We start from the raw sequence: 24,487 nt of genomic DNA on the forward strand, positions 1-24,487 counted from the left end.
CTGGGAACCCGGAGCCCCGGGCAGCGGCCGCAGAGGGGCGCTTGCTTGGCAGCCCACGTGACGTGGGAAGCCGTGACTATTTCCGACCCCAGCTCTGTTTTCCCCTCTTAAAATAGCCTCGCCCTGACAGCCGCTCTTTGCCTCGTGCCCAAGTCGAGGAACGAGGCATCTTGCGTCATCTCGTGAACCAAAAATAGGGGTTTGGGAGCCAGTTGCTGTTTTTGGTGAAGTGCTTGGCCTTCTTTTTCTAAGAATTGGGGGTGGAGTGTCCTCATCCTGTGAGTTTCACCCTTGAAAACCACGGTGGTGACTAAGAGGAGTTGCAGGTACAAATGTAATGACACTCTCTCTGGGGTTCATGCCAGCATTTCCTACATTTTAGAATAATCCTAATACTCTCCAGGATCTGTTCCATCACCCAGGACTCGGCCTGAGCGTCCGTGACGATCTGCTCCTGTGAAAAGCAACCATTTACAACGGAAGCAGGAGAAAACCCGTTTTCAGAGTCAGCACCCTCCTCGCTCCCCCACACGGGGTGGCCAGTGAACGCACAATGTCAAGAATGCTCCCGGCGGATTAAGGATTTCACACCAGAAAATGGAGTTGTGCGTGGAGATGGGAGCCGCAGAGCCCAGAGCCCTTCGAGCCAGGCCGGCCATTCAGTCGCACAAGTTGACGCGATCTCCTCGCCGAGATAAACTACGTGGGGATCGTACTGAACCTGGGTTCTCTCTGGCTCAGACTGTTCCTCGAGGTTTTCACGTTGGAAAAGGGAGTGCCCCATGCTCCCCAAAGGCGGGTGGAAATCTCCATGCAGAGCCCTTTCACCGAGGCTGGGTGGAGGGTGGGTGTGTGTATAGAAAATCTGACAGAAAACACAACCAGGAAACCTCAGGAGGAGTTGGATAAGATATTTATTCAAAACATACATGCTTTTGCCTGGCCAGTGTGGCTCAGTGGTTGAGCATCGACCGATGAACCAGGGGGTCACAGTTCGATTCCCGGTCAGGGCACAGGCCCGGGTTTCAGGCTCCATCCCCAGTGGGGGGTGTGCAGGAGGCAGCCGGTCCATGATTCTCTCTCATCATCGATGTTTCTGTCTCTCTCTGTCCTTCCCCCTTCCTCTCTGACATCAATAAAAATATATTTTTTTAAAAAGACTTGCTTTAAACACAATGGCTTTGATATGTGTCTGAAGCATCTCATCCGTCATTTAGGGCCAGAACACGTTAGGCAGGGAACGGGCAGCCCTCAGGCTCTGGGCGGCTGAGGGGTGAGGGAGTGTGCAGAAAAGCGAAGTCCGGACAGAGAGCGCCAGGTGAGGGAATCGGTTTCCTGGAAGTGGAAACACGCAGGCGCCTGGAGGAAGCATGGCAAGGAGAGGCGCTCCCCCCGGAAATGCGGCTGGGCCCCGGGAGGCCCGAGAAGATCCGCCAGCCGGTGAAGAGATGGGCAGGGTGCCCGCGGCTTGGACACCTGAGCAGGAAGGAGGCGGCGGGGTGGGCGGTGGGCGGTGCTGGGAGGGGCAAGTGTGTCCTCTGTGGGAAGCACTTCGCCGCCGCTTTCTTCCCCGAAATCGTTTTCCACTCCGGGCTTATTTTCATTTTGTCTTTCCAAGCGCTAACATGCAACTCTTATCGGAATAGCTCTTTTCTCAGCAAAAACAGCAGATGGTTTCTGTAGGCCGTGGCTGTGTGAAACGTATTTTAAGTCCCTTGGGTGACTCAGTAGTAAGGAAGGCCCTGGGTGGGGTCATTCTACTAAGGCCGTAGTCGGCAAACTGCGGCTCGAGAGCCACATGTGGCTCTTTGGCCCCTTGAGTGTGGCTCTTCCTAAGCCTTAGGAGTACCCTAATTAAGTTAATAACGATGTACCTACCTATATAGTTTAAGTTTAGAAAATTTGGCTCTCAAAAGAAATTTCAGTCGTTGTACTGTTGATATTTGGCTCTGTTGACTAATGAGTTTGCTGACCACTGTACTAAGGAAAGGCAACGACTGGCCGGCGGGTGAGGGGTCGGTGCCCGGGGAATGCCAGGTGTGGGGCTCAGCAGTGCCCAGGGAATGCCAGGTGTGGGGCTTGGCAGCCTATGTTCTCAGTGGACTTACCTTTCACACCCGTCCCAGCAGGAGGGTTGGGGCAGCTGCAGGTGCCCCCCGTGGTCCGTGTTAGGGCTGAATGTGTGCACCCCCCCCAGCCCACCCCAATTCAGATGTTGCAGCCCCAGCCACCAGGTGATGGCGTCAGGAGGTCGGGCCTTTGGGAGGGACTCTGTCTAGACAGGGTCATGACTAGGACGGGCCCCTGAAGGATTAAGTGCTGATCCAGGAGGAAGAGAGCGAGCTCAGGGCCACGGGGCGCCCAGCGAGGAGGCAGCTGTCTGCACCGCGGGAGGGGAGTCCTCACTGAGAACCGAATCGCCCGCACCTTGGTCTCGGATTCCAGCTCCAGAACCGTGAGCAAGGAATTGTGCTGTGGGGAAGCCGCCGTCTGTGGTGTTTTTTATAGCAGCTCAAAGTCACAGTCATCATGAACAGGAACTGAGGAGAAGACCAAGCTGGGCCCAGTCTACCCGCCCTGTGCCCTTACGCGTTCGACCCTCAACTTCCTTATCTGCAAAATGGGTATAATCAAGAGACCCACCCTGCCCGGGTGCAGGACTTACACGAGAGAATGGACCTCGCGGATGCAGGAGATCACTCGCCCCGAGGATCCGTGCTCCGTCTGCGGCCATTGGGCGGAGAAGTAGGCGATTGATGCCTGAGGACCCCGGATTTGGGATGGTGGGGCCCTTCCTGATTCTAAGCCAACAGCCTTCTGTTCTGTTCATGAAACATATTTTTGACATTTATTTTACATATTTAAATGCCATTTAACAAAGAAAAATCAACCAAAAAAATGAGTTCGCGTGTCAGAGGTGTTATGGGTTCGCCATCACTGGTCTAGTCTTTCTGACCATTGAGACAGAGCGTTTATGAAACGGGACGATTGGGGAAAGCAGCAAAATCAGGCTCGCCACAGCCTGTCCTCGCCCTGCGGTCCCCCTCCCCGGCTCCTCCGCTGACCACGCAGATGGGCTGGTGGCCACGCAGGTCAGCAGGACGGTGGGCAGAGGCCGCAGGGTGCTCAGCGGATGCCGGTTGCGGCCAGAAGACACGAACCTCTGGAACTGCTGGTCTTTTCCGACATTCCCCTCGTCGTATTTTGACTTAAGCTGATTTCCAACTTGTGTTCCCAGGAACGGGTGTGTCACTGTGTTATGCTCTGACCACACGATTCAGGTTTGGGTTTCTCTCTCCCTTTTCCTCGCAGATGTGGGAGGAGGCCATCGCCCTGGGCAAGGAGCTGGCCGAACAGTACGAAAACGAAATGTTTGATTATGAGCAGCTCAGCAAACTGCTGGTAGGTCCTTCCTTCTTCCTACATAAAGGGTCCCGGACCACCTGGACGTACTTTCCTGGCATTTCCCTCTCCCTTTCCACATGGGGATTCTCCCGTGGCCTCGGGCAGCGTCCCACCCGTGTCCCTGTGTCCGGCTGCTCCTGGCCCTCAGGTACCAAGCTCTCGGGCTCCCATGGAGGGTTTACATGTGAACAGGGCTGACCCCGGGCGCACAGGAGCCCCGACGGGGCGGGTGGAGAGCAGCCCGGACCTTTCTCTTGCCACCGAAGCTGTCAGTTCCTCCCTCCTGCCTTCTCGAACCACGGCACCCACTGAATTCTGCCCTGTTAAATCCTTCTTTAATGTGTCCCAGTATCTGATCAACGCCATTTTTAAAATCCTAAAGACCAGCCCGGCCAGAATGGCTCAGGGGTTGAGCATAAACCTGTGAACCAGGAGGTCAGGGTTGGATTCCCGGTCAGGGCACAGGCCCGGGTTGTGGGCTCCATCCCCAGTGTGGGGCAAGCAGGAGGCTGCCCATCAATGATTCTCTATCATCATTGATGTTTATATCTCTTTCTCCCTTCTCCCTTCCTCTCTGAAATAAAAATATATGTATATTTTTAAAAAATACTAAAGACCAGCCGTTTAATCAAAAGACAAACACCTGTTATGTGGTTGTTGAGAACACCGGTTGCTGAATGTTGGGTTTGGGTCAGATTTCCCTGGGAATGCGGACGGTCAGTGAGAAAGGCCGTCAGCCCTCAGCCGGGGTGGTGAGCTCAACTCGGGGGCGGCTTCATGGCCCTCACCTGCCCTTCCGGCACTGCCAAGGCCCGAGGAGCCCGCTGCAGGCATCCGGAACAGACCCCCACATGCTCTGTTCAGACCCGAAACGCAGTTTCTGCTTCCTTTCAGAAAAAACAAGCTCAGTTCTACGAAAACATCGTCAAGGTGATCAGACCCAAGCCGGACTACTTCGCTGTCGGCTACTACGGACAGGGATTCCCCACGTTCCTGAGGGTGAGGTCGATGTTCTAGAGCCCTTCCCACGCGGAAGGGCACGTGCAAAGTGTGAATTGCAGTCATCCTGCGGGGCTGTGGCGATGTATTCACCCGCCTACCAGGTCACCTGCCCGGGGGCATCTGGCAATGACATGAGCAGTTGTTACAGAAACGGGAGACTGAAGGCAGGGCCGGGCGGCTGCCTCTGGAACTGACGTTTTCTGCAGGAATTTATCTCATTTTTGTAACCCGGTTCGTATTTATGTTCCTCGCGAGGAACGACGAACTTGATCTGTAATGTCCCCGTGTTTTCATGTGTGAAGGGCCCTCGACAGAATGCAAAATAAGTGGCGTTTCTAGAAAATGTTATCAATGTTTTCACCTACAACTCACCACTGTTTTTCTGTTAGAGCCTTGATATGTTTTTTTATTATTAAGTCTTCCTTCTGGTGCGAAGCCTGATAAATCCCCGCTCGTTTCATAGGACCTGTTCCACGTTAAAGCTCCCCGAGCTTCTGAGGTGTGTGGCTTTATCCAGCCTTTCGAGATGTCCACGCACATACTTACATTTCCGACGAAGACTACATATTCCTTTGGTTTCCGCGTGACATTTTGTTTTTAGAGAGAGCGTTTTTCGTCTATAACGGGTCCTTTATGACAGACCTCAGCACAAAGTGAATAAAATGTTCAATTCTTCAACTGCTCCTTCTTTAATGATTTACAGGAGCAGCGGGTAAGTTGAGACTAGGGAAGGAGATAAAGCGCATACCAGGAGATCTCTCTTTATCTTTTGAAAATTCACTAATTAGACCCATTTTAATGTGACCTGGAGCCGAGTCTCAGGGAGCTACATGTAAAAACATGCAGTGGGCTGCTGCTCTCGGTCCGTCCGCCTGTCTCTCCCCTCCTCCTCTCTGCCATCTGTTCAGGGTCACGGCCAATGGCAGGGCTGCAGCTGACGTGGGACCAGCTGCCTGGAGCCCCTTGCCCAGACCCCCCAGGCTGAACCAGCGAGAGATGCCACGTGACTGAGGCCCCGGGCCTCTCTCGCTGCCTTCGCCTGGGCGCAGTCTCCTCTGGGTTCACAGCTCTGAGATGGGGCAGGAGGGGTGGGGGGAGGCAGCAGGCCAGGGCCCAATGGTGGCATCACACTGTCTGCCCACTGCCACCTTCGTGTGACTGACACTCAGCCGCGAAGGCCCTGAGCCCCGGTACATCTTGGAGTCAGGACCTTCCTTACAGATACATTGACAGAGTGGCTGTGTCACACGCAGGCAGAAATGGCCCCAACAAGACAGCCTGTGTAAGGCAAGACGCAGACCTGCTCACACACCCCCCAAGGTCACACAGACCTGCTTACACCTCCCCAAGGTCATGCAGACCTTATACCCCCAAGGTCACACAGACCTGCTTACTCCTCCCCAAGGTCACACATACCTTATACCCCCAAGGTCACACAGACCTGCTTGCACCCCCCAAGGTCACACAGACCTTATACCCCCAAAGTCACGCAGACCTTATACCCCAAGGTCACACAGACCTGCTTACACCTCCCCAAGGTCACACATACCTTATACCCCCAAGGTCACACAGACCTGCTTACACCTCCCCAAGGTCAGCCACCTTAACACCTCCCCAAGGTCACACAGACCTGCTTGCCCCCCAAGGTCACAGGCCACCTTAACACCTCCCCAAGGTCACACAGACCTGCTTGCACCCCAAGGTCACAGACCACTTTAACACCTCCCCAAGGTCACACAGACCTGCTTATACCTCCCCAAGGTCATACAGACCTTTTTACACCCCTCCCCCAAGGTCACCAGAATAAACTTGTGTCTCACATATTCACAGCTGTGTCCCTCTTGGCCCCGCCCCGTGTGTGAGACACCATGACCCCCTGGCCCTGGTGCTGGGTTTCCCTTTCTAACCGCGTCCCGCCCCCTGGAGGAGGTTGTGCACTGGGTTTTTCACGGTTCTGTAAACTGGTTGTTACTGCGAAGCCTGCAGCACGTGACCTGAGTTCAGTGCCCTGTGCTCGGTGCTGAGGACGCAGGGTTAATTCACGCGGCCCTGGTTCTGGGCTCTTGCTGGGTAAGACCATGCAATTACACGGTCAGTGCCTTTTTCTTTCTTTCTTTTTTTTAAACACTTTTATTGATGTCAGAGAGGAAGGGAGAGGGAGAGAGAGAGAGAGAAATATCAGTGATAAGAATCATGGATCGGCTGCCTCCTGCACGCCCCCCACTGGGGATCGAGCCTGCAACCCGGGCATGTGCCCTGACCGGGAATTGAACCATGACCTCCTGGTTCATAGGTCGACGCTCAACCCCTGAGCCACGCCGGCCAGGGCAGAGCCTTTTCCTTTAAATGAGACGGGTAGGACCCTCGTGTGTGAACTTGTCCCAAGCCCTCCCCCCCACCCCTCCCGGTACTTAATGAATGTCACCGTTTCCAGGGCAAAGTTTTCATCTACCGGGGGAAGGAGTACGAACGCCGGGAAGACTTTGAGGCTCGGCTCTTAACTCAGTTCCCAAACGCCGAGAAAATGAAGACAACGTCCCCGCCCAGCGAGGAGATCAAAAGCTCCCCCGGCCAGTGTATCCTTACACAGCGCCAGGCCGGTAGGGGGAGGGCTGGGGTCTTGGGGCTGTCTCCCCGGGAGGGTGATCCTTGACCTCCTCACCCTCAGATATCCAGTGCTTCACGGTGAAGCCCAAGCTGGACCTGCCCCCGAAATTCCACAGGCCAGTCTCGGAGCAGATCGTGAAGTAAGCCACCCGCTTTCCTGCCGGGACGAGGGCGGGAGGGGACGTACAGCTCTCATCGGCCATGTCACTGGGAAAGGCTGGGCTTCGCCTCGGCGAAGGGGAGCAGATTCCTTTCAGCATCAAGAAGGAAGTGGGGTGCAGTGCAGGAGGTCCAGTTGACCCACGAACAACGCCTGGGTTAGGGGCACCCTCTGCCACGGCCCAAAAGCCTTTGTATAGCTTCTGCCAACCACAAACCTTCCTTGTCCCTTGGCATCTGGGGGCGTTGGTTCCAGGACCCCCTGCTCAGGTCCTCTCCATACCGCGGTGTAGACGGATGCGCACAGTCAGCCCTCAAGCAGCCACCTGATTACGGAAAAGAATCCACGTTCAGTGGGCCTGCGCACATCACACAACTGTAAAGGACGTGGAGGCAGAAGTCGACACTCAAGGCTGGGAGGGTGCCGGGTTATTCCTTTCCAGGGGTCAGAGGTCGGCAGGCCAGGGAAACAGGACGGGGAGGGGACACCTGGTCTGCTGACGACCCCCCGGGCAGAGGATCCTGGGAAGTGTTCAGCAGTGCCCCGTGCCTGGGTGTGGCCGAGTGTGCCTTCTGCGAGGCAGGAAGAGGGAGTCCCAGGCGCGCTCCCCGTGGGGAACTACACCCAGCGATCACGTAACGTGGGATTGTGAGGCAGGTCTCAAAACTCACAGGGCAGGCATCCGAATTTGAGTGAGATTTTACGCCTCTCTGAGTTGTACCTGGCTCAGCAATGCTGTGGACACAGCCTGCTTCCGATGTTTCTTTGATGTTAAGAATGTTCTTTTCCATTTGATCCATGTTCTGGTGAAAAAACAAACAAACAAAAAACTAACCTATCGGATGGCTTGTCAGTGCTCAGGATCTCTTACCTCGTAGCCTGAGGTTGGGTGGGTTCACTCCCATCCTTAACCTCTTGTCAGCAGTATCGACAAATAAACTGGGATTCTGCTGATTGCAAATGGTAGCGTCCACAAGGCATGCGTTTTAAGTGGCGCGACATTTTCTTCTCAGAGACATAAAGCAAAGAGTGAACCGTAGTATAGGCTCAGATATTTCCCTCCGACGTGGGGAGCCCACCTGCGTTCAGTGCAGGGGTCCCCCCCACCCCAGGGGAGGGGGGCACGCTGGTCCTGTCCATGCCACTCTTGGTGGTTGCAGATCTGCCGTGTGTAGATCTGAAACTACTAGTAAAGCATGTAAGACCTGTTCAAAAATAATAAAGATGTCGTTTTTTATTTTCAAAATGATAAAGTATTAAGTGAAATTATTCTAAGAAGTTCGTTGTTGAAAGACTAAGTTAAAGGGATCCATTATTAATTGACAGTTTTACGTAACCAGCACACGCGTGGCGGCGGCGGGCCTTTCCCTCTCCTCCGAGTCACCTTCGCCGCTGGGCGTCTCTCTGTCACTCTGCATCTGGTCTCCCTGAGGGTTTGGGGGACGGGGAGGAGGCAGCTCCAGCTCATTTTTCCACCTGCCAACGTCCGCGTCGAAGCTGCGGGTGGGGGGAGAGAGGCTCAGCTAGCGCCTCTGGTCAAGGTCAGGGATATTTTAGGGAACAGGTGACCCGTTGGGAGGCACGGCCTCGCCTCGCAAAGGAAATCGACTGCTTTGGGGGTTAAATGCCTAATGATTTCTCTCTCTGCAGCTTTTACAGGGTGAACGAGGTCCAGCGATTTGAATATTCTCGGCCGGTCCGAAAGGGAGAGAAAGACCCAGACAATGAATTTGCGGTAAACACACACACACACACACACACACACACACACACACACCCCTAAAGCTCATTCCACCCCCAACCAACCAAACGGCCTGTGGGATAGTACAGCCTCGAAGGCCCCACCGTGCAGACACCCTAGCATAGCGCCCCTCAAACATAGACAATGGCGTCTCAGACGATGTCCCAGGTCCCCAGGAGGCTGTGACAGGTGACGGGCTGTGAAAGTGTCTGAGTTCACAGCACACAGGTGCCTCCTCCTGGGTGTGTCCGAGCCGCCTCATCCGGACCGGGGTCCCGGCACAGGTGCCTCCATTGTGCCCTGTGTCTGTATCAGGGTCACTGTGCACAGACTCAGCCGCTCAGGGAGCACCCGTCCCAGGTGCAGGGAGGTGACAGCGCAGGAGGTGGGGTGAAGGAGTTGTGTTTGTTGGCTTGAAACAATTGCCTCCCATATGTAAGGCAGCCTTTACAAAACATGTAGATTGTAAAGTGGTGTTTTTATTGAAACTGTACACACTTTTCAATGCTTAGTGAACGTGTAAGTGACCGTGTCTGAGCATATCTTTATTTTAGAACGTAAACATGTGCTGGTTATGTGGAAATATTAAAGCTTAAAGCACTGGTTTTGTTATTATGTGAGAGTCACTTTAACGAAGCCCCCTTGTCCTCAATTCACGTGCCTTTGAGATTCCTTGATGTGACGGCTCAGTAAGGCCCGGGCCTCACTCACGGCAGCCTTTCCAGAAACCCGTTTGCTCCGAGGGAACCCCCTCATTTCCCCGAGCTTCCTCCCTCCCAGGGGACCCCGTCCTGGGGGCTGGCCTTGCGAGGGCCGGAAGTCCCCCTGGGGCAGAAGCCGCCGAGCTGCTGACCCTGCTCACGGGCGTGTGTTCCCTTCGCAGAACATGTGGATCGAGAGGACCGTCTACACGACCGCGTACAAGCTGCCTGGAATTCTCAGGTGGTTTGAGGTCAAGTCCGTTTTCATGGTAAGGACACGCCCGGGAGGGACTGTCGTGGCCCTCGCTCACGCTTCCCGACGTGTGCTGTGTGGTCACTGCCCAGTGCGCATGCCGCCCCCAGATCAGACAGACTGAGCCTGACATCACACCCTCCCTCCCCCGTCTCTTCATCCTCGAACCTCCTAGGGCAGTGGTTCTCAACCTTCCTAATGCCGCGACCCTTTAGTACAGTTCCTCATGTTGTGGTGACCCCCAACCATAAAATTATTTTCGTTGCTACTTCATAACTGTAATTTTGCTACTGTTATGAATCGTCATGTCAATATCTGATATGCAGGATGTATTTTCATTGTTACAAATTGAACATCATTAAAGCATAGTGATTAATCACAAAAACAATATGTAATTATAGATGTGTTTTCCGATGGTCTTAGGCGACCCCTGTGAAAGGGTCGTTCGACCCCCAAAGGGGTCGAGACCCACAGGTTGAGAACCGCTGTCCTAGTGAGATGGGTGAGCACAGCTGGTGGAGCTTATGGGAAATGGAGACTGAGCTTCATGCCTCCCAGGAGGTAGTGCGCCAGCCCTCCCCATGGTCTGACAGCCCCTCCACTTAGCTACCGGAGAGCTTAGGGCCAGGCCCCATTTGCATAGGGCTTTCCCAGCTCCTTCCTATGATTTCATCGCTATTTGCATGACAAACACCTTGATTAATAGCACTTGCTCATTTCAAGCCAAGATAGCTTGCTACTCCTCCCTGGCACTTTAAAGAAAAAAATGTTCTTTTATTAATTTCAGAGAGAGGGAGAGAGAGGGAGCGAGAAAGAGAAATATCAGTGATGAGAGAGCATCATGCATCGGCTGCCTCCTGCACGCCCCCGACTGGGGATAGAGCATGTGCCCTGACCCGGAATGGAACCAGTGACCTCCTGGTACATGGGAAGATGCTCAACCACTGAGCCACACCGGCCGGGCGCCTCCCCAGCACCTTTTAAAGAAATAAAGACTTGCATCTCATTAGCTAACCCTGCTTTGCCTGCGGAGCGCTGTGGGGCAGTTTCCTTAGGGACCCGTCGGCCACAGGCTCCCCGTGAACTCGTGGCAGCAGCGATAGCCTGCATATGCGGTCCGGTTGAAAGATGCCCGTTTTGTAGTGTCTCCTGTCTGCCGTCCCCTGGCAGGGTCTTAGCCGGATGGCGTTGGCTGCCATTTAGTTTCCAGCGAATCCCCTTGAAAATCCAGATGTGGTTCTAGAGCACATGGAACCCTCTTTTCCTGGCTGGACCGGCGATGGGCGTGGAAGCAGCCGGCCCGACGCCTGTGCTGCCCCCGCAGGTGGAGATCAGCCCCCTGGAGAACGCCATCGAGACCATGCAGTTGACCAACGACAAGCTGGACAGCATGGTGCAGCAGCACCTGGAGGACCCCAGCCTGCCCATCAACCCCCTCTCCATGTTCCTCACCGGCATCGTGGACCCGGCCGTCATGGGCGGCTTCACCAACTACGAAAAGGCAGGTGGCCCGCCAGCTCTCCACAGCCCTGTCCAGGGACAGCCCACCCTGGTCTCCCGTGCAGCCTAAGGCCAGGCCAGGAGGCCCGGGCAGCCCCTGCAGGCTGGAGACGGTCAAGGGCCTGCCATGGCCAGGCCTGGGCGGGGCACGGTCCCCCCAGGTTGGCTCTAAGAGGGACCCCCGTGGCTTTCATGAGCCCTGGGACCACTGAGGCCACAGGATCAAGTCTGTCAGGGCGGCTCCGTGGAGAGGGCCAGCTGGCCCCCGGGAAGCATCTCGATGGGAGTGGGCAGGGTTGACCGACAGCGGTATGGTCTGGCCCTGGCGTTCCCACCACAAGCCGCCCCCGTCCCTGTGAATCCAGGAGTGTGAGTGTGTTTTACCCACAGCTCTGTCCCCGGGGCCCGGCCCACAGTAGGTGTGCAGAGCGCATGGTGGGTGCTGGGGGTACTGAGTGGCTCCCGCCCCTCCAGGCCTTCTTCACGGAGCGGTACCTGCAGGAGCACCCGGAGGCGCACGAGAAGATCGAGAAGCTCAAGGACCTGATCGCGTGGCAGGTGAGTGTGGGAACGCAGCCTTGCGGGGCGCGAGGGGCGGGGGGTGTCACATCTGCGTTTCCCAACTCCAATGCGGCTCATTGCTTTGCTTTTCTACTCATGCTCCTGAGACCTCCGAGTCTTTCCTCAGAGGGGCGGTTCTCCTGGGAGCTCTGCCCACCTGCTCTGCCCACTTTGGGCAGCTCGCTTCTTGCGGCTGTTTTCTCTCGTGGGCGGCGAGCAGGGTGCTGGCTGGTGTAACCCACAGCTGGCTGGGTGCAGAGCTCAGGCTGGGGCAATGTCAGGGAGCCCAGGTCTCTGTGCGCCCGGCCGGGCGTGGCTCCCCTGGCCGCCTTGCTAAGCGAGGCTCCCAAGCCGACACTGGGTCCCTGACACGGTCGGCTCCTCCTGAGGAGACACCTCTGGGGACCCCTCTGTCCTGGCCAGTCCGAGCCTCACCTGCGTGGCTCCTCTATCATCAGCCCATTAGCTAGTGTGGCCTCTTAGGGTGGAGTGGGCTTATGTTATATTTGACTGTGGTCAAATTTACAGAGCACACACTTTATCACTTTAACCATTTTAATGCACAGTTCAGTGGCATTACGTACACCCGCACTGTGGTGCGACCATCACACCAGCATCTCCGGGACTCTCCGTCTTGCAAAACTAAAACTCTGTCCCCACTAAACAGCTCCCCATTCTTCCTGCCCCCGGCGCCCCCTTCTCCTTTCTGTCCCTATGAACTCCCCTACTCGCGGAGCCTCACATAAGTGGGATCACACAGCATCCGTCCCTCTGCGCCTGGCTTATTTCACTTAGCAGTGTGTCTCCGAGTTCATCTATGTTGTGACGCGTCAGAACGCACTTCCTTTTTGAGGCTGAGTAACATTCCGTTGTGTCTATAAACCACATTATTAATCGTTCACTCACCGAGGGACACTGGGTTGTTCCCACCTGTTGGCAACTGTGAATCACGTGGCTGTGAACCTGTTCGATTCCCTGCTTTCGCTGGCGTGGGGGGTGCACTCAGAAGTGGGGTGCTGCTGATGCACTGACTCTACTTTCCCTCCTTGGAGGAGCCACCAGGCGGTTTGCCACAGCAGCTGCACCATTTTGTCATCCCGCCCGCGGTCATGTACAGGGTCCCTGTGGCTCCACATCCTCCCCAACACGTGCTGCTTTCCCGTTTCTGTTGTTTGTGTGCGAGTGTTGAAAAGCCACCCTAGTGGGTGGGACTGTGCCGCACATCGCACGCACCTGACTGACATCTGTTTGGCTTGGAATTACTCTGATAAGAAGTGACTGTGCCGCACATCGCATGCACCTGACATCTGTTTGGCTTGGAATTACTCTGATAAGAAGTGTTGGGCCTGGCCAGTGTGGCTCAGTGGTTGGGCATCGACCTATGAACCAGGAGGTCATGGTTGGATGCCCGGTCAGGGCACATGCCCTGGTCGCAGGCTCGATCCCCAGTGGGAGGCTAGAAGGGGAGTGCAGGAGGCAGCCGATCCATGTTTCTCTCTCATCATTGATGTTTCTCTCTCTTCCTCTCCCTTCCTCTGTGAAATCAATAAAAATATATTTAAAAAGAAAAAAGTCAGAAGGAAAGAAAGGAAGAAAGAAACGCTGGGACCTCCTGGGCCAAGCTGCCTGGGATGGAAGCCTCCTGTGGGTGGTTTCCTGTTACTAAAAACAGGGAGAGAGTTGAAGTGTCTGGAAGATTCCAATTTAGATGTTGCTGTAGCCAAAGGGTGCGCAATCCGGACCTCCTGGCGGCGATGCAGCCATTGCCACACAAAAACTGGTTCGGTCTGCAGAAGTTCTATTGATTTTTGTTCCCTGCGAGCTTTTACAGCAAATTGGATTTTAAGAGTTTCGAGTCCTACAGAGGAAAATAATTTGTCCCCCGGAGAGAACTGTGTGTCAGCACTGTGTCACGGCCCCTCATAACTTTATTAAAGGATGACTCTCAGAGCTGCTCGCGGGGGAGTTGAAAGGAGGCATCTGTTTTCTAGCAACTTCATTAAATCAAAAGCGCTGGAAACTCATATTCAGACATTACCTGCGATTTCGCTCTCGTTTGCAATGTTTTGGAAACCCATGTGTTCCTCTCCCTAATTGAGCCTCGCAGCCGTGAAGAAGACGTGTGGGGCTCTCTGAACGTTCGCTGCTGGTTTTGTTGGTTTGCTTGCTTGGTTTTTTCTGAGACTCCGTGTGGGTGGGGTGCGTTTCCCCCCGGGAATCCCCGGGCCTCGCCGGCACGGTTCCCACCACCGGGGCGCCATCGGCACATCCTCGTTCCTAAAACCGCTGGTGAAGGCTGGTGATCGATGCCGGGCAGCTCCCGGCTCTGTGCCAGGGCCTGCTCCTCTCCGTGGGCCTGGAGGCGGGCGCAGGCTGCTTCATAATTGCCTGTGAGCGCCAGCCCCCTCCCCACGGGCCCAGCTGGGTCGCTCCCCAGAGCAGCTGTCCCCTTGAGCATCCCTGCTCACTGTCCAGAGGTGAGCCCACACAGACTCGGATTAACCCGCTGGGATGCGTCCGTGTTTCTCTTTGAAATGAGAGGCTAGCTTCACTTGTGGTCCCCAGCTGGTGACAGGTGCGACTTCGTGGCCCGGGTGGCGCTCCCCTAGCACGGAGCTGCCCTCCCAGTGCTCCCTGCTGCCAGCAGGTGGGGCCGGGACACAGGGCCAGCCTCAAGGGCAGCACTGCCTGGTACTCACGCTCAGTGTGAACAACACAAGGGGGGCTCTCCCCTCTCTGGGAGGCTCTTTAGAAAGACAGGTTCCTGGGCCTCGGCCTCGAGCAAATCGGGGCCCACGTGGGGGTCAGCAGTCTGTCCCCAGATCTCGATGCTCCACCAGGTCGATCCCCCTGGATTGACAGGTCTCTGAAGGCCACCCAGGCCTCGCGCCATGGCCTCTGTTCGTGTGTTCAGCGCCTGAGCAGTTGGAGAGGGTGTTGATTCATGGCTGCACTTCCACCCCAGGTGATGCAGAGCCCGCCCTCGAAGAAGGTTCTAGGTGACCCAGGCCAGGCACCTCCCTGGGGGATAAATTTCACGCCCCATAAATGTCACCTGCCAGATGGCAGTTCATGGTCTTAACGTTAGTCCAGCAAGTAGCTTCTTTGGTGTCAAGAATCTGCCCAATGCAGGCTTTTATCAAACCAACACGACACACCGAAAGGATTAGGTTGCATTTTGCACATTCCAGAAGGACCCTGCTCCATCGAAATGTTCTCAGTGTGCAGGGAGGCTGTGCTTTAACCTGCAGGCCACACCCCCATGCTGGCCTTCGCACCCAGCTAGACACGCCGCCTCTACCAGCCGCCCAGGCTGCCCCCAGCCTGCCTCTGCCGGCCCCCGAGGGGGACTCGGGGAGCAGAGGATTCCCCTCAGCATTTACTACTGTTGCCCCTGAACAGACCGCAGCAGCCGGGAAGCCGCCGTCTGCGGGAGCGATTCCCACGGAATATTAAACACCCGCTGGCCGGGACCCCACCGCACACTGTCCCACTGGCAGTCACCGCGGCAAGCGGGTGCCTGGCGGGGACCTGGGGTCGGCCCAACTGTCAGCAAAACACACTGTGTGGGTACAGCCAGAGGGCTGCAAACACGGGGCGGGGGAGCGGGTAGGGGACACATTCCCAGCCCCCCTCCTGGAGTGCCTGGAGTGCCACAGGGCCACAGCTGCCTGCATCGATGCCAGCCAAGCTCAGGTTAGGCCGTGATTCGTCTTGACAAGGTTTCGAGAATTTGTTCACATGAAATCCAATTGTGTACTTATTACCCATCTTCTAAATCTGCTCCTCGAGGTTGGTGCTCCGCTCTACGAGGAAATCTGTTTCTAATCAGTGCGCTGATTTAATTATAAGTTATTAAGAGGAAGCCTCTTCGCCTGATTGCGGTGAGGAGTGTCCAGCTCCCTGTCGGCGAGGGAGGGGCGGGTGGGGTTGGCAGCAGAACGGGGAGGGAGCGAGCCTTTCCTGCCCCCCTCCCCCCGACAGCGGCCGGAGGGTCCTGGTCAGTGCTGGGGAGGAAACGTCTCTTGGTGGCACTTTTAAAGGTCACCTGCGTCTCCACGCTCCGAAGGGAAGTGTTGGCGGGAGACTGTGTGACAGCCGTGCTGGCAGCGAAGGGACTATTTTTAGTTTTCAGGAAGAAAAGATGCGGATTCGTTTCCAAAGCATGTCTTTCAGGACCATGGATCCCATAGATGTAGAATCGTAGATGCTTGCGTTTCGGAGCTGGGCTCTCGTATCCCATAGAACAGCCGTGGGCAAACTACGGCCCGCGGGCCGGATCCGGCCCGTTTGAAATGAATAAAACTAAAAAAAAAAAAAAGACCGTACCCTTTTATGTAATGATGTTTACTTTGAATTTATATTAGTTCACACAAACACTCCATCCATGCTTTTGTTCCGGCCCTCCGGTCCAGTTTAAGAACCCATTGTGGCCCTCGAGTCAAAAAGTTTGCCCACCCCTGCCATAGAATATTCTTCGCTGAGAAAAACCTCTGCACAGTGACATGGCCCGTGGCTAACAGATCAGGTTGCATGTAAACAAACTCGCATGCAGCTCTTCCCCAAGGCCAGTGCCCGCCAGGTGGGCATTCCGTCCGGGAAGGGAGGCCTCCAGGCGCCCTCGGCGCTGAGCCCCGCCCTCGACGCGGCCGATTCACAACGCAGACGATTTTAATTTCCACACTTTGGCCTTTGAGGGTGACAAACCTGCTAATGCGTTTAACCAGCCCGTCCCGCGTGGGCGCCACAGCAGGTCCCCGTGGAAGTGCCAGCCCCGCCTTGCGTGCCCGCCTCTCCCGGACCAGGCGCGGCCGGAAATGAGGAGGGTCCCCCCTTCGTCTTCCAGATCCCGTTCCTGGCCGAAGGGATCCGGATTCACGGGGAGAAGATCACCGAGGCCCTGCGGCCCTTCCACGAGCGCATGGAGGCCTGCTTCCGGCAGCTGCGGGAGAAGGTGGAGAAGCAGTACGGCGTCCGGGCCATGGTGAGCGGTCCCCCTGTGCGGGGCGGGGGGCACGGTGTCCCACGTGGCAGGCTCACGCGGCGGGGTAACTAAGATGCGGATGGGACGCCTGCTTAGGAAGCGGGGCGTCGGACCTCAGTCCCCTGTGTCGCTCGTCGGCCAGCAAAACCAGCACCTCCTTTCAGCCACGGGAAATGGCGGCGGTAACGCCCATGAAGTGGCTGCATCTCCAACTCCCCTTCGTGGGGGAGCGACAGGGAAACTCACACACACAGGATCAGTCACATGTCACGCAGGGCGCCGGCTCACAGTGTCCCAGGTCAGAGGGGAGCCCGGGCCCGGCCCAAGGTCCCCGTCACTGAGGGAGGTGTGAGGGGTTAGGGCTGAGATGGTCAGCGGGGACTCGCCTGTTGGAGGATGGTCACCGCTGGAGGCCACGCAGGGCCCTGGAGGTGGTCGGGAGGAGATGGGAGCCCACAGCCCACCTCTCCTTCCCCCACCCCACAGCCCCCTCCTAGGGGCAGGCATGTCACCCTGTGAAGTTCCCACCCACGTGGGCATGTGTGCAGTGTGTGGAAAGAACAAATCGAGAAGCTCATGAGCTGCCTGCGCCTCAGCCCGTGAAACGCTGCTCTCTGTGCTTACCCTGCAGGGAGCACCCGGGGGTGGGGGGCAGCTCAGCCTGGCGACGCCGCATCAGGTGTGATGCCAGCGGGAGGGCGCGCCTGGTGAGAGCCCAGGGGAGTTGGTGCTCAGGCCACGGTAACAACACAGCGAGGACAGGGCAGCTGCCAGCCCCCGGGCTTCCCTCATCCCCTCCTCACGGCCTCCTCGGTCGGGCGATTGCTCCCTGTGTGCTCGGGAGGGAGCAAGCGCAGCGTGAGTCCATGTTTTATGCGAAGTCACAGCCTTGCTGGAGCCAGAACCCCGGCCTCGTTCTAACCCAGCACCAGCCTGGTTCCTCAAGCCCAGCCAGCCTAGTTCTAACTCCCAGTGCCAGCCTGGTTCCGACAGCCAGCCAGCCTGGTTCTAAAGCCTCGTTCTAACCCAGCACCAGCCTGGTTCCGACAGCCAGCCAGCCTGGTTCCGACAGCCCAGCCAGCCTGGTTCCGACAGCCAGCCAGCCTGGTTCCGACAGCCCAGCCAGCCTGGTTCCGACAGCCAGCCAGCCTGGTTCTAACTCCCGGTGCCAGCCTGGTTCTAACTCCTGGCACCAGCCTGGTTCCGACAGCCCAGCCAGCCTGGTTCTAACTCCCGGTGCCAGCCTGGTTCTAACTCCTGGCGCCAGCCTGGTTCCGACAGCCCAGCCAGCCTGGTTCTGACAGCCCAGCCAGCCTGGTTCTAACTCCCGGTGCCAGCCTGTTCCAATGGCCTAGCCAGCCCGGTTCTGATGGCCTGGCCAGCTTGATTCTAACTCCCAGCGCCAGCCTGGTTCCGACGGCCCGGCCAGCCCTGCTGCGGGACAGACAGCGTCCACTCACGCGTCCTGGCCCCAGAGGCCTGTCCGTCAGGACTGCGGAGACCGCTGCTTCCGATGGAAAAGTCCAGTCCTGATCCTCAGGTTCTAGGGTCACAAGCCAGGCTCCGGGCCCAGCCGCAGGACCCTCGCAGGCCGGCCCTGGGTCGTTTCAGAGGCCGGGAGAGGACACTGCAGGGTCAGCTCTAGGTTTCGTATGAGGAGCATTTTCACAGCCTGGACTGGGCTGCAAGTCACTGTTGCCTCTTTAGTTTTCTCATCGAGGCCAGTTGGTGGCACTGGCCCTATGATTGGTGCTAAGCCCAAGCCTGGGCAGACCCCCCTCTGCCAGCCGCCAGCCGCATATCACTCCGAGCCAGTGGTTGGCAGGCTGAGGCCGCCACCTGCCTTTGTAAATAAAGTTTTATTGGCAAGCAGTCACAACCGCTCTTTCTGTGTTGTGTGTGGCTGTTTTCATGCCACAGCAGCGGAGCCGGGCAGAGGTGCAGAGCCTGTGTGGCCTGCGAGCCGAAAGTACCAATGATCCGGCCCTTTACATGTTTTCTATATGTTTTTATTGTTTTTAGAGAGAGGAAGGGAGAGGGAGAGAGAGCTAGGAACATCAATGATGAGAGATAAGCATCGATCGGCTGCCTCCTGCACGCCCCCTCCTGGGGATCAAGCCCGAAACCCAGGCATGTGCCCTGACCGGGAATGGAATCATGACCTCCTGGTTCATGGGTTGACCCTCAACCACGGAGCCACTGGCCGGGCCGTCTGGCACTTCACAGAAAAGGCACCCCGTCTCCTGCTCTAAACGGCCCTCCTGCAGTTTTGTTCCTGTTCTTATTAAAGAGAGAGTGAGCCAATCAAATTGTAACTCGTATGCAAAACACACATTTAAGGCACGGGCCCACTTTTCAGATGTGAAAGTGGTGGTTATAAATCTGTCATCCGTGGCAGGTCGGCGTGGGGGTGAGGGGTGGCGGCTGAAGCCACACAGAGAGGACGTGCCCTACAGGCGTGGGGTTCCACGTCCTCGGGCCAAGGAAGGAGCTTCGGCGGCTGCTGCGGTCCCAGATGTGCCAACAGCTGGCTCGGGCGCAGGCACGAGTATTTTCTCCTGATTAGAGGTTGACACGTGGTATCTTTCAGGGACACCTTTTTTGGTGACATACAAAAACACATCCGAGAGAGGATGGAGAACTCCGTCCCGAGACCACGTTTCTGGGGAATGAAATGCATCCCCAGTCCTCGCGGCAGGCCCAGCGAGGCTGCCCCGAACCGACTGTGCCTGGCACCGCAGGCGAGGAGCCCCCTAACTAAGAGCAGGGGCATCGTGTTCAGTCAACAGGAGTCCAGGGGTCACACGTGCTTGATGGGCACGTTTTGTCAACATGCAGAGTTGCACCCAGTTCATCCAAAGGTCTTGCAGGTTCTTTCATCTCGTTCCAGATGTTACTCTGTAAACCAGGCTTTCTGGTCAGTGCTTCCTGCTAGGACTTTGGAAGAGGCTGATGGATCGTGGTCTTGGTAAAAAAAAAAAGTAAAAATAAATCTGCATCTAAAATTTTCTAAAACCAAATCATCCTCATTTTCATCTTTGACTCCAAGTGGGAACATGTGCTGTACATAGAAGTGTTGACAATTTGGGTCTAGATTCCAGGCTGTTAAGACAACGTGGTCCAAGACTCTGACCCCGCCAGGCCGGAAGTCCATTGGTACGAACATCCAACGAGCCTCTCTCTCCGTCCCTCCCTCTCCCTCCCCTGCAGCCCTCCAGCCTGGATGACCGGCGAGGCAGCCGCCCGCGGTCCATGGTGCGGTCCTTCACCATGCCCTCCTCGTCCCGGCCCCTGTCGGTGGCCTCGGTCTCCTCCCTGTCATCGGACAGCACGCCCTCCAGGCCGGGCTCGGATGGGTGAGTGGGCTCAGCAACAGGGAGAGAGCGGGAGGGGCGCGGAGGAGCCACCGGGGCCCTGGGTGGGTTTGATCACAACTGAGGATATTTTAAAAATCAAAACTGTCTTTGAAACTGAGACCCTTTATGACGTTACGAACTGAGCTCCCAGTGAGACTTTCAGGGTCTTGTGAGTTTGTGAGAGAGAAATTCCCCCTTCGGGAACCACTTGGGGTATAAAGGTTTCCGTCCAATGTTAACACCTCCCATGAGCCTTCTGTCCGGCTCAGCATGTCCGGGAGACAGCATGGTGCGCCCCTGGCCAGGTGCGCATGGACCCTCCCCCTCTGCTCACCTCCAGTGTCACACCTGTTGCTCGGCTTCCTTGAGAGCCGCCTCACCTGCGAGACCTCTGGGAGCCAGATTTGCTCTTGAGCATCAGAGCACAGAGCCGCCAGGAAGGGAACAAGGACCTAATAGGCTAGTGAACAGTTGAGCCCTTGCCGAGCCTCCTCTCTCTCTCTCTCTCTCTCTCTCTCTCTCTCTCTCTCTCTCCCTCTCCCCCACCCCCATTACCTCATTGTTCAAAGAGAACCTTCATGTTGATACTTTTTGCGCTTTTGAGTAGCAAACATCTAAACTTTGTTCTTATTATACAACAAGAAACAGTGTTGCAATTTAAGCATCCGCGAAGGGCTTCCAGCGGTTTTATTGTGGAGTTTGCACAGTTGTGTGCTTGTCCAACCCCGTCCGGTTGCCACTCCATCACCCTGCCAGCCTGCAGGCTCCGGCCCCGGCAACAGGCAGACAGGACGTTCCCGAGCGCCCTGGGGACACTCAACTCCGAGTGCCCCTTCTCGCCAGCGACTGGTGTGCCCGATGGGGAACTGAAAACTGTACCCACTTCTTTTTTTCCTTAACAGCAAGTTTTATCAGCGTCTGCTATTTTTAAGGCCAAGTCCGTGTGCAAAGTCTCAATTTGGAGGTATTTAAATCATGTGTGCTTGTCCCTGCGACAAGATTGCTAGAGAAATTTAATTCGGCGGCTCCCCCAGAAAACCCCCGGGCTAGGCATGGAAAGGGTTCCTGTTCCCAGGAAGGTGTGGGTGCGGGTGCCGTGGCTCTGCAGGTTTGGATCAGAAGTGTGGGGTGTTGCACCTGTGAAGGCACGAGCGCGGGCAGGCCCGGCCTTCTCCCTGGGAGCCGTGGTTTAACCTTGAACTGGAGGCATCTTGGATAGAGGCCAGGTTTTTGTTCATTCTCAGCGTTTCCTCCCTTAGCGAGGTGACTGATGGGGAGGAAGTGGGGCTTTGGGCTCACATGGCACAGGCTACCTGCAGAACACAGTGCGCCCTGTCGGCAGTTGCTTCTCCCGGTGAAAAATGTAGCCCTCGGCCTGCCCCTCTCTTGGTTCTTTGTAGAGATGCCTGTCCTTCCCAGCACATGGCTTCCTCTAGGCCAGCGGTTCTCAACCTGTGGGTTGCAACCCCTTTGGGGGTCGAACGACCCTTTCACAGGGGTCGCCTAAGACCATCGGAAAACACATATATAATTACATATTGTTTTCGTGATTAATCACTATGCTTTAATGATGTTCAATTTGTAACAACGAAAATACATCCTGCCTATCAGATATTTACATGACGACTCATAACAGTAGCAACATTACAGTTATGAAGTAGCAACGAAAATAATTTTATGGTTGGGGGTCACCACAACATGAGGCACTGTATTAAAGGGTTGCAGCCTTAGGAAGGTTGAGAACCACTGCTCTAAGTGGACAGCGTCCACTAAAACCTTCCTTCCTACATTAGTTGTCTCCAGTTCTGCAAAACCTAGAAGACGATTATGAACATGTTGATTATTGCTGATAATATAACGGACACACCATGTAACATAATCAATGTGGGTTTATTGGTGAATGCGATCCAGGGGAAAGTCTGGGTGTCCCACATGCCTCGGTGGTGGAAAGCTGCACGGACAGTGTCCACTAAAACCTTCCTTCCTACATTAGTTGTCTCCAGTTCTGCAAAACCTAGAAGACGATTATGAACATGTTGATTATTGCTGATAATATAACGGACACACCATGTAACATAATCAATGTGGGTTTATTGGTGAATGCGATCCAGGGGAAAGTCTGGGTGTCCCACATGCCTCGGTGGTGGAAAGCTGCACTGGTGAGTTCCTCAGTCATCTCTAAGTTTTTATTATGGAAAAGGTCAGTCATACACCAAGGGGACAGAACATTGCAGGGAGCCCGCCGGGCTCGGGGTCTGCTGGGCACCGGTCAGGGAGCTCTGTGAACGCTGCTGGCTTCGGAGTGGGTTTCTTTCAATCGTGTGGCAGCGACGTGTCACCCACAGGTGACATTTCTCAGAAATCACAGTGCAGACCACTCTCCTCTGTGCCTGCGGACGGCGAGGCCGTGTAGGAGACCCCATCTCTTGTGAAACCGTTTTCATGCGCCATGTTTTCAGAAACATGAGGTGCTGATAACAAGGACGCCTTTCGTGGGCGTTAGCGCTGAGAGGTTGTAGGGCCGTGCCCGCCCTGCGCACACCTTGGCCTGTCTCCTTCCGCCTTCCTGCCTCAGGGAGTGAGGTTCCCGTCTCCCGGGACCATTCCTTCCCTCTCTGATGTGACTGCGTGGGGCAGGGACAGGATGGCCCCCCCCCTCTCCCGCCAAGTCGTACATTACAATAGCAGATGGCGACTGTGTGCAGGCGCGTGTGCGTGCTCGGTGTGGCCACGTGCCTGAGAAGCTACCCAAGACCATGTACTTGACAGGGTGTCCCTGCCACGCTCTCCCACCGTCTGGCTGGTGTCACTGAGCAGAAAGGTGTGGTGTCCTCCCTTCCCTGTAACTGAGGACATCCAACCGCCGTGGCCGAGCTGGGACCCGGGTCCTCTGTCTGCAGCTCAGCTCTGGGCTGAACACCTGAGCGCACCTGGGACCTGCCAGCTGGGCCCTCAGCACAGGCTTTCAGATGGAGGCGACCTTCCTCTGCGACCTTTGCACCCGCCTGCTCCCTCCCACTGCGCATGGATATTCCGGTCCTAATCGCTAAAAGCCGAGGGCTCGCCCAGCTGGCGTGGCTCGGTGGTTGAGCATCGACCTATGAGGTGGTTGAGCATCGACCTATGAACCAGGAGGTCACGGTTGGATTGCTGGTCAGGGCACATGCCCAGTTTTGGGTTCCATCCCTAGTGTGGGGTGTGCAGGAGGCAGCCAATCAATGATTCTCTCTCATCATTGATGTTTCTCTCTGCCTCTCTGTCTCTCTCTGTCTCTGTCTCTCTCTCCCCCTTCCTCTCTGAAATCAATATATATAATATATATATGACATATATGAAATAAATAAAAGGTAAGGGCTCGCCTTTGGAATAGACTCAAGTGCCCCCTCCCCTCGCAGATCGACAGAAATCCCTCATAGCGTCAGACTCCATCCCCCATCATCCTGCAGCTGCGGGTTTTCCTCCAGTTTGTTGTTGCTGAGGTGCAAACGCAGTCCATCTGTTGCGATCGGTTAACACACGCCTCGCCTCCCTCCGCCTCCCTTTGCAGCCCCCCCTTTCCTGTAAAAGTCGAGGTTCCCAGGCAGCTCTTAGGTTTCCCGGGAGGGACTGCGCCCCCCACATCTGGGGCGACAGCAGCCGCTGGCCAATGGAGAGGCCCGGGGCCTAACAGCCCTCTCCTCCAGGTTCGCCCTGGAGCCCCTGCTGCCCAAGAAGATGCACTCCCGGTCGCAGGACAAGCTGGACAAGGACGACCCCGACAAGGACAAGAAGGACAAGAAGAAGGAGAAGCGGAACAGCAAACACCAGGAGATATTCGACAAGGAGCTGAGGCCCGTGGACGCGGCCCCGCAGGGGTCTGAGGCCGTGATCCTGTCCGAGACGGTAATTCCCGGTTCCCCCTCCACACTTACCCGCAGGGCTGTCCCCTGGCGGGTGTGGAGTTGGCTGTAACATTGTCCCGTCAAAATGCCGGTCTCCCTCCTCCCTCCCCTCGCCTAACCGATGCTGCGGGGCGTGCACGGGTCAGGGGGAGCTTTCCCTGGTCCCACTCACGCTCCCTCCATCCCGAGGGTCCGAGCAGGGCCCCCACGTTCTCGGGCCTCCTGGTGTCTCCGAAGTCGAACAGGAAAGCTGTGTTGTCAGAAAACAGCACTCGGTGTGTCTGTCCCCGGCCCCTTCCCGGCCAGAAACCACGCAGCCTGGGTGACTGCGGGCGG

The 24,487-nt window shown here is 56.2% G+C and overlaps 1 protein-coding gene and 1 long non-coding RNA gene across 2 annotated transcripts in view; one reads left to right on the forward strand and one right to left on the reverse strand.

The window, feature by feature from the left end:
- The window catches only part of DOCK1 (dedicator of cytokinesis 1), a 264,303-nt gene that overhangs the window by 234,648 nt on the left and 5,168 nt on the right, over nt 1-24,487 (forward strand). The window contains exons 39-49 of the mRNA XM_014530148.1: nt 3,313-3,402; nt 4,300-4,404; nt 6,842-6,983; nt 7,076-7,154; nt 8,825-8,909; nt 9,799-9,885; nt 11,194-11,370; nt 11,844-11,927; nt 16,777-16,914; nt 20,125-20,270; nt 23,954-24,152. Of these exons, the coding sequence (XP_014385634.1) occupies nt 3,313-3,402; nt 4,300-4,404; nt 6,842-6,983; nt 7,076-7,154; nt 8,825-8,909; nt 9,799-9,885; nt 11,194-11,370; nt 11,844-11,927; nt 16,777-16,914; nt 20,125-20,270; nt 23,954-24,152 (1,332 nt within the window). The remainder of the gene's footprint in view (nt 1-3,312; nt 3,403-4,299; nt 4,405-6,841; nt 6,984-7,075; nt 7,155-8,824; nt 8,910-9,798; nt 9,886-11,193; nt 11,371-11,843; nt 11,928-16,776; nt 16,915-20,124; nt 20,271-23,953; nt 24,153-24,487) is intronic.
- LOC106724110 lies at nt 5,739-6,505 on the reverse strand. Its single transcript, XR_001359873.1, has 4 exons — nt 6,130-6,505; nt 5,982-5,991; nt 5,824-5,877; nt 5,739-5,793 (listed from the first exon to the last, which is right to left on the reverse strand). It is a non-coding gene; the product is annotated as an uncharacterized LOC106724110 (long non-coding RNA).

The sequence above is a fragment of the Myotis brandtii genome, unplaced genomic scaffold, assembly GCF_000412655.1.
Source record: "Myotis brandtii unplaced genomic scaffold, ASM41265v1 scaffold725, whole genome shotgun sequence".
Lineage (NCBI taxonomy): Eukaryota > Metazoa > Chordata > Mammalia > Chiroptera > Vespertilionidae > Myotis > Myotis brandtii.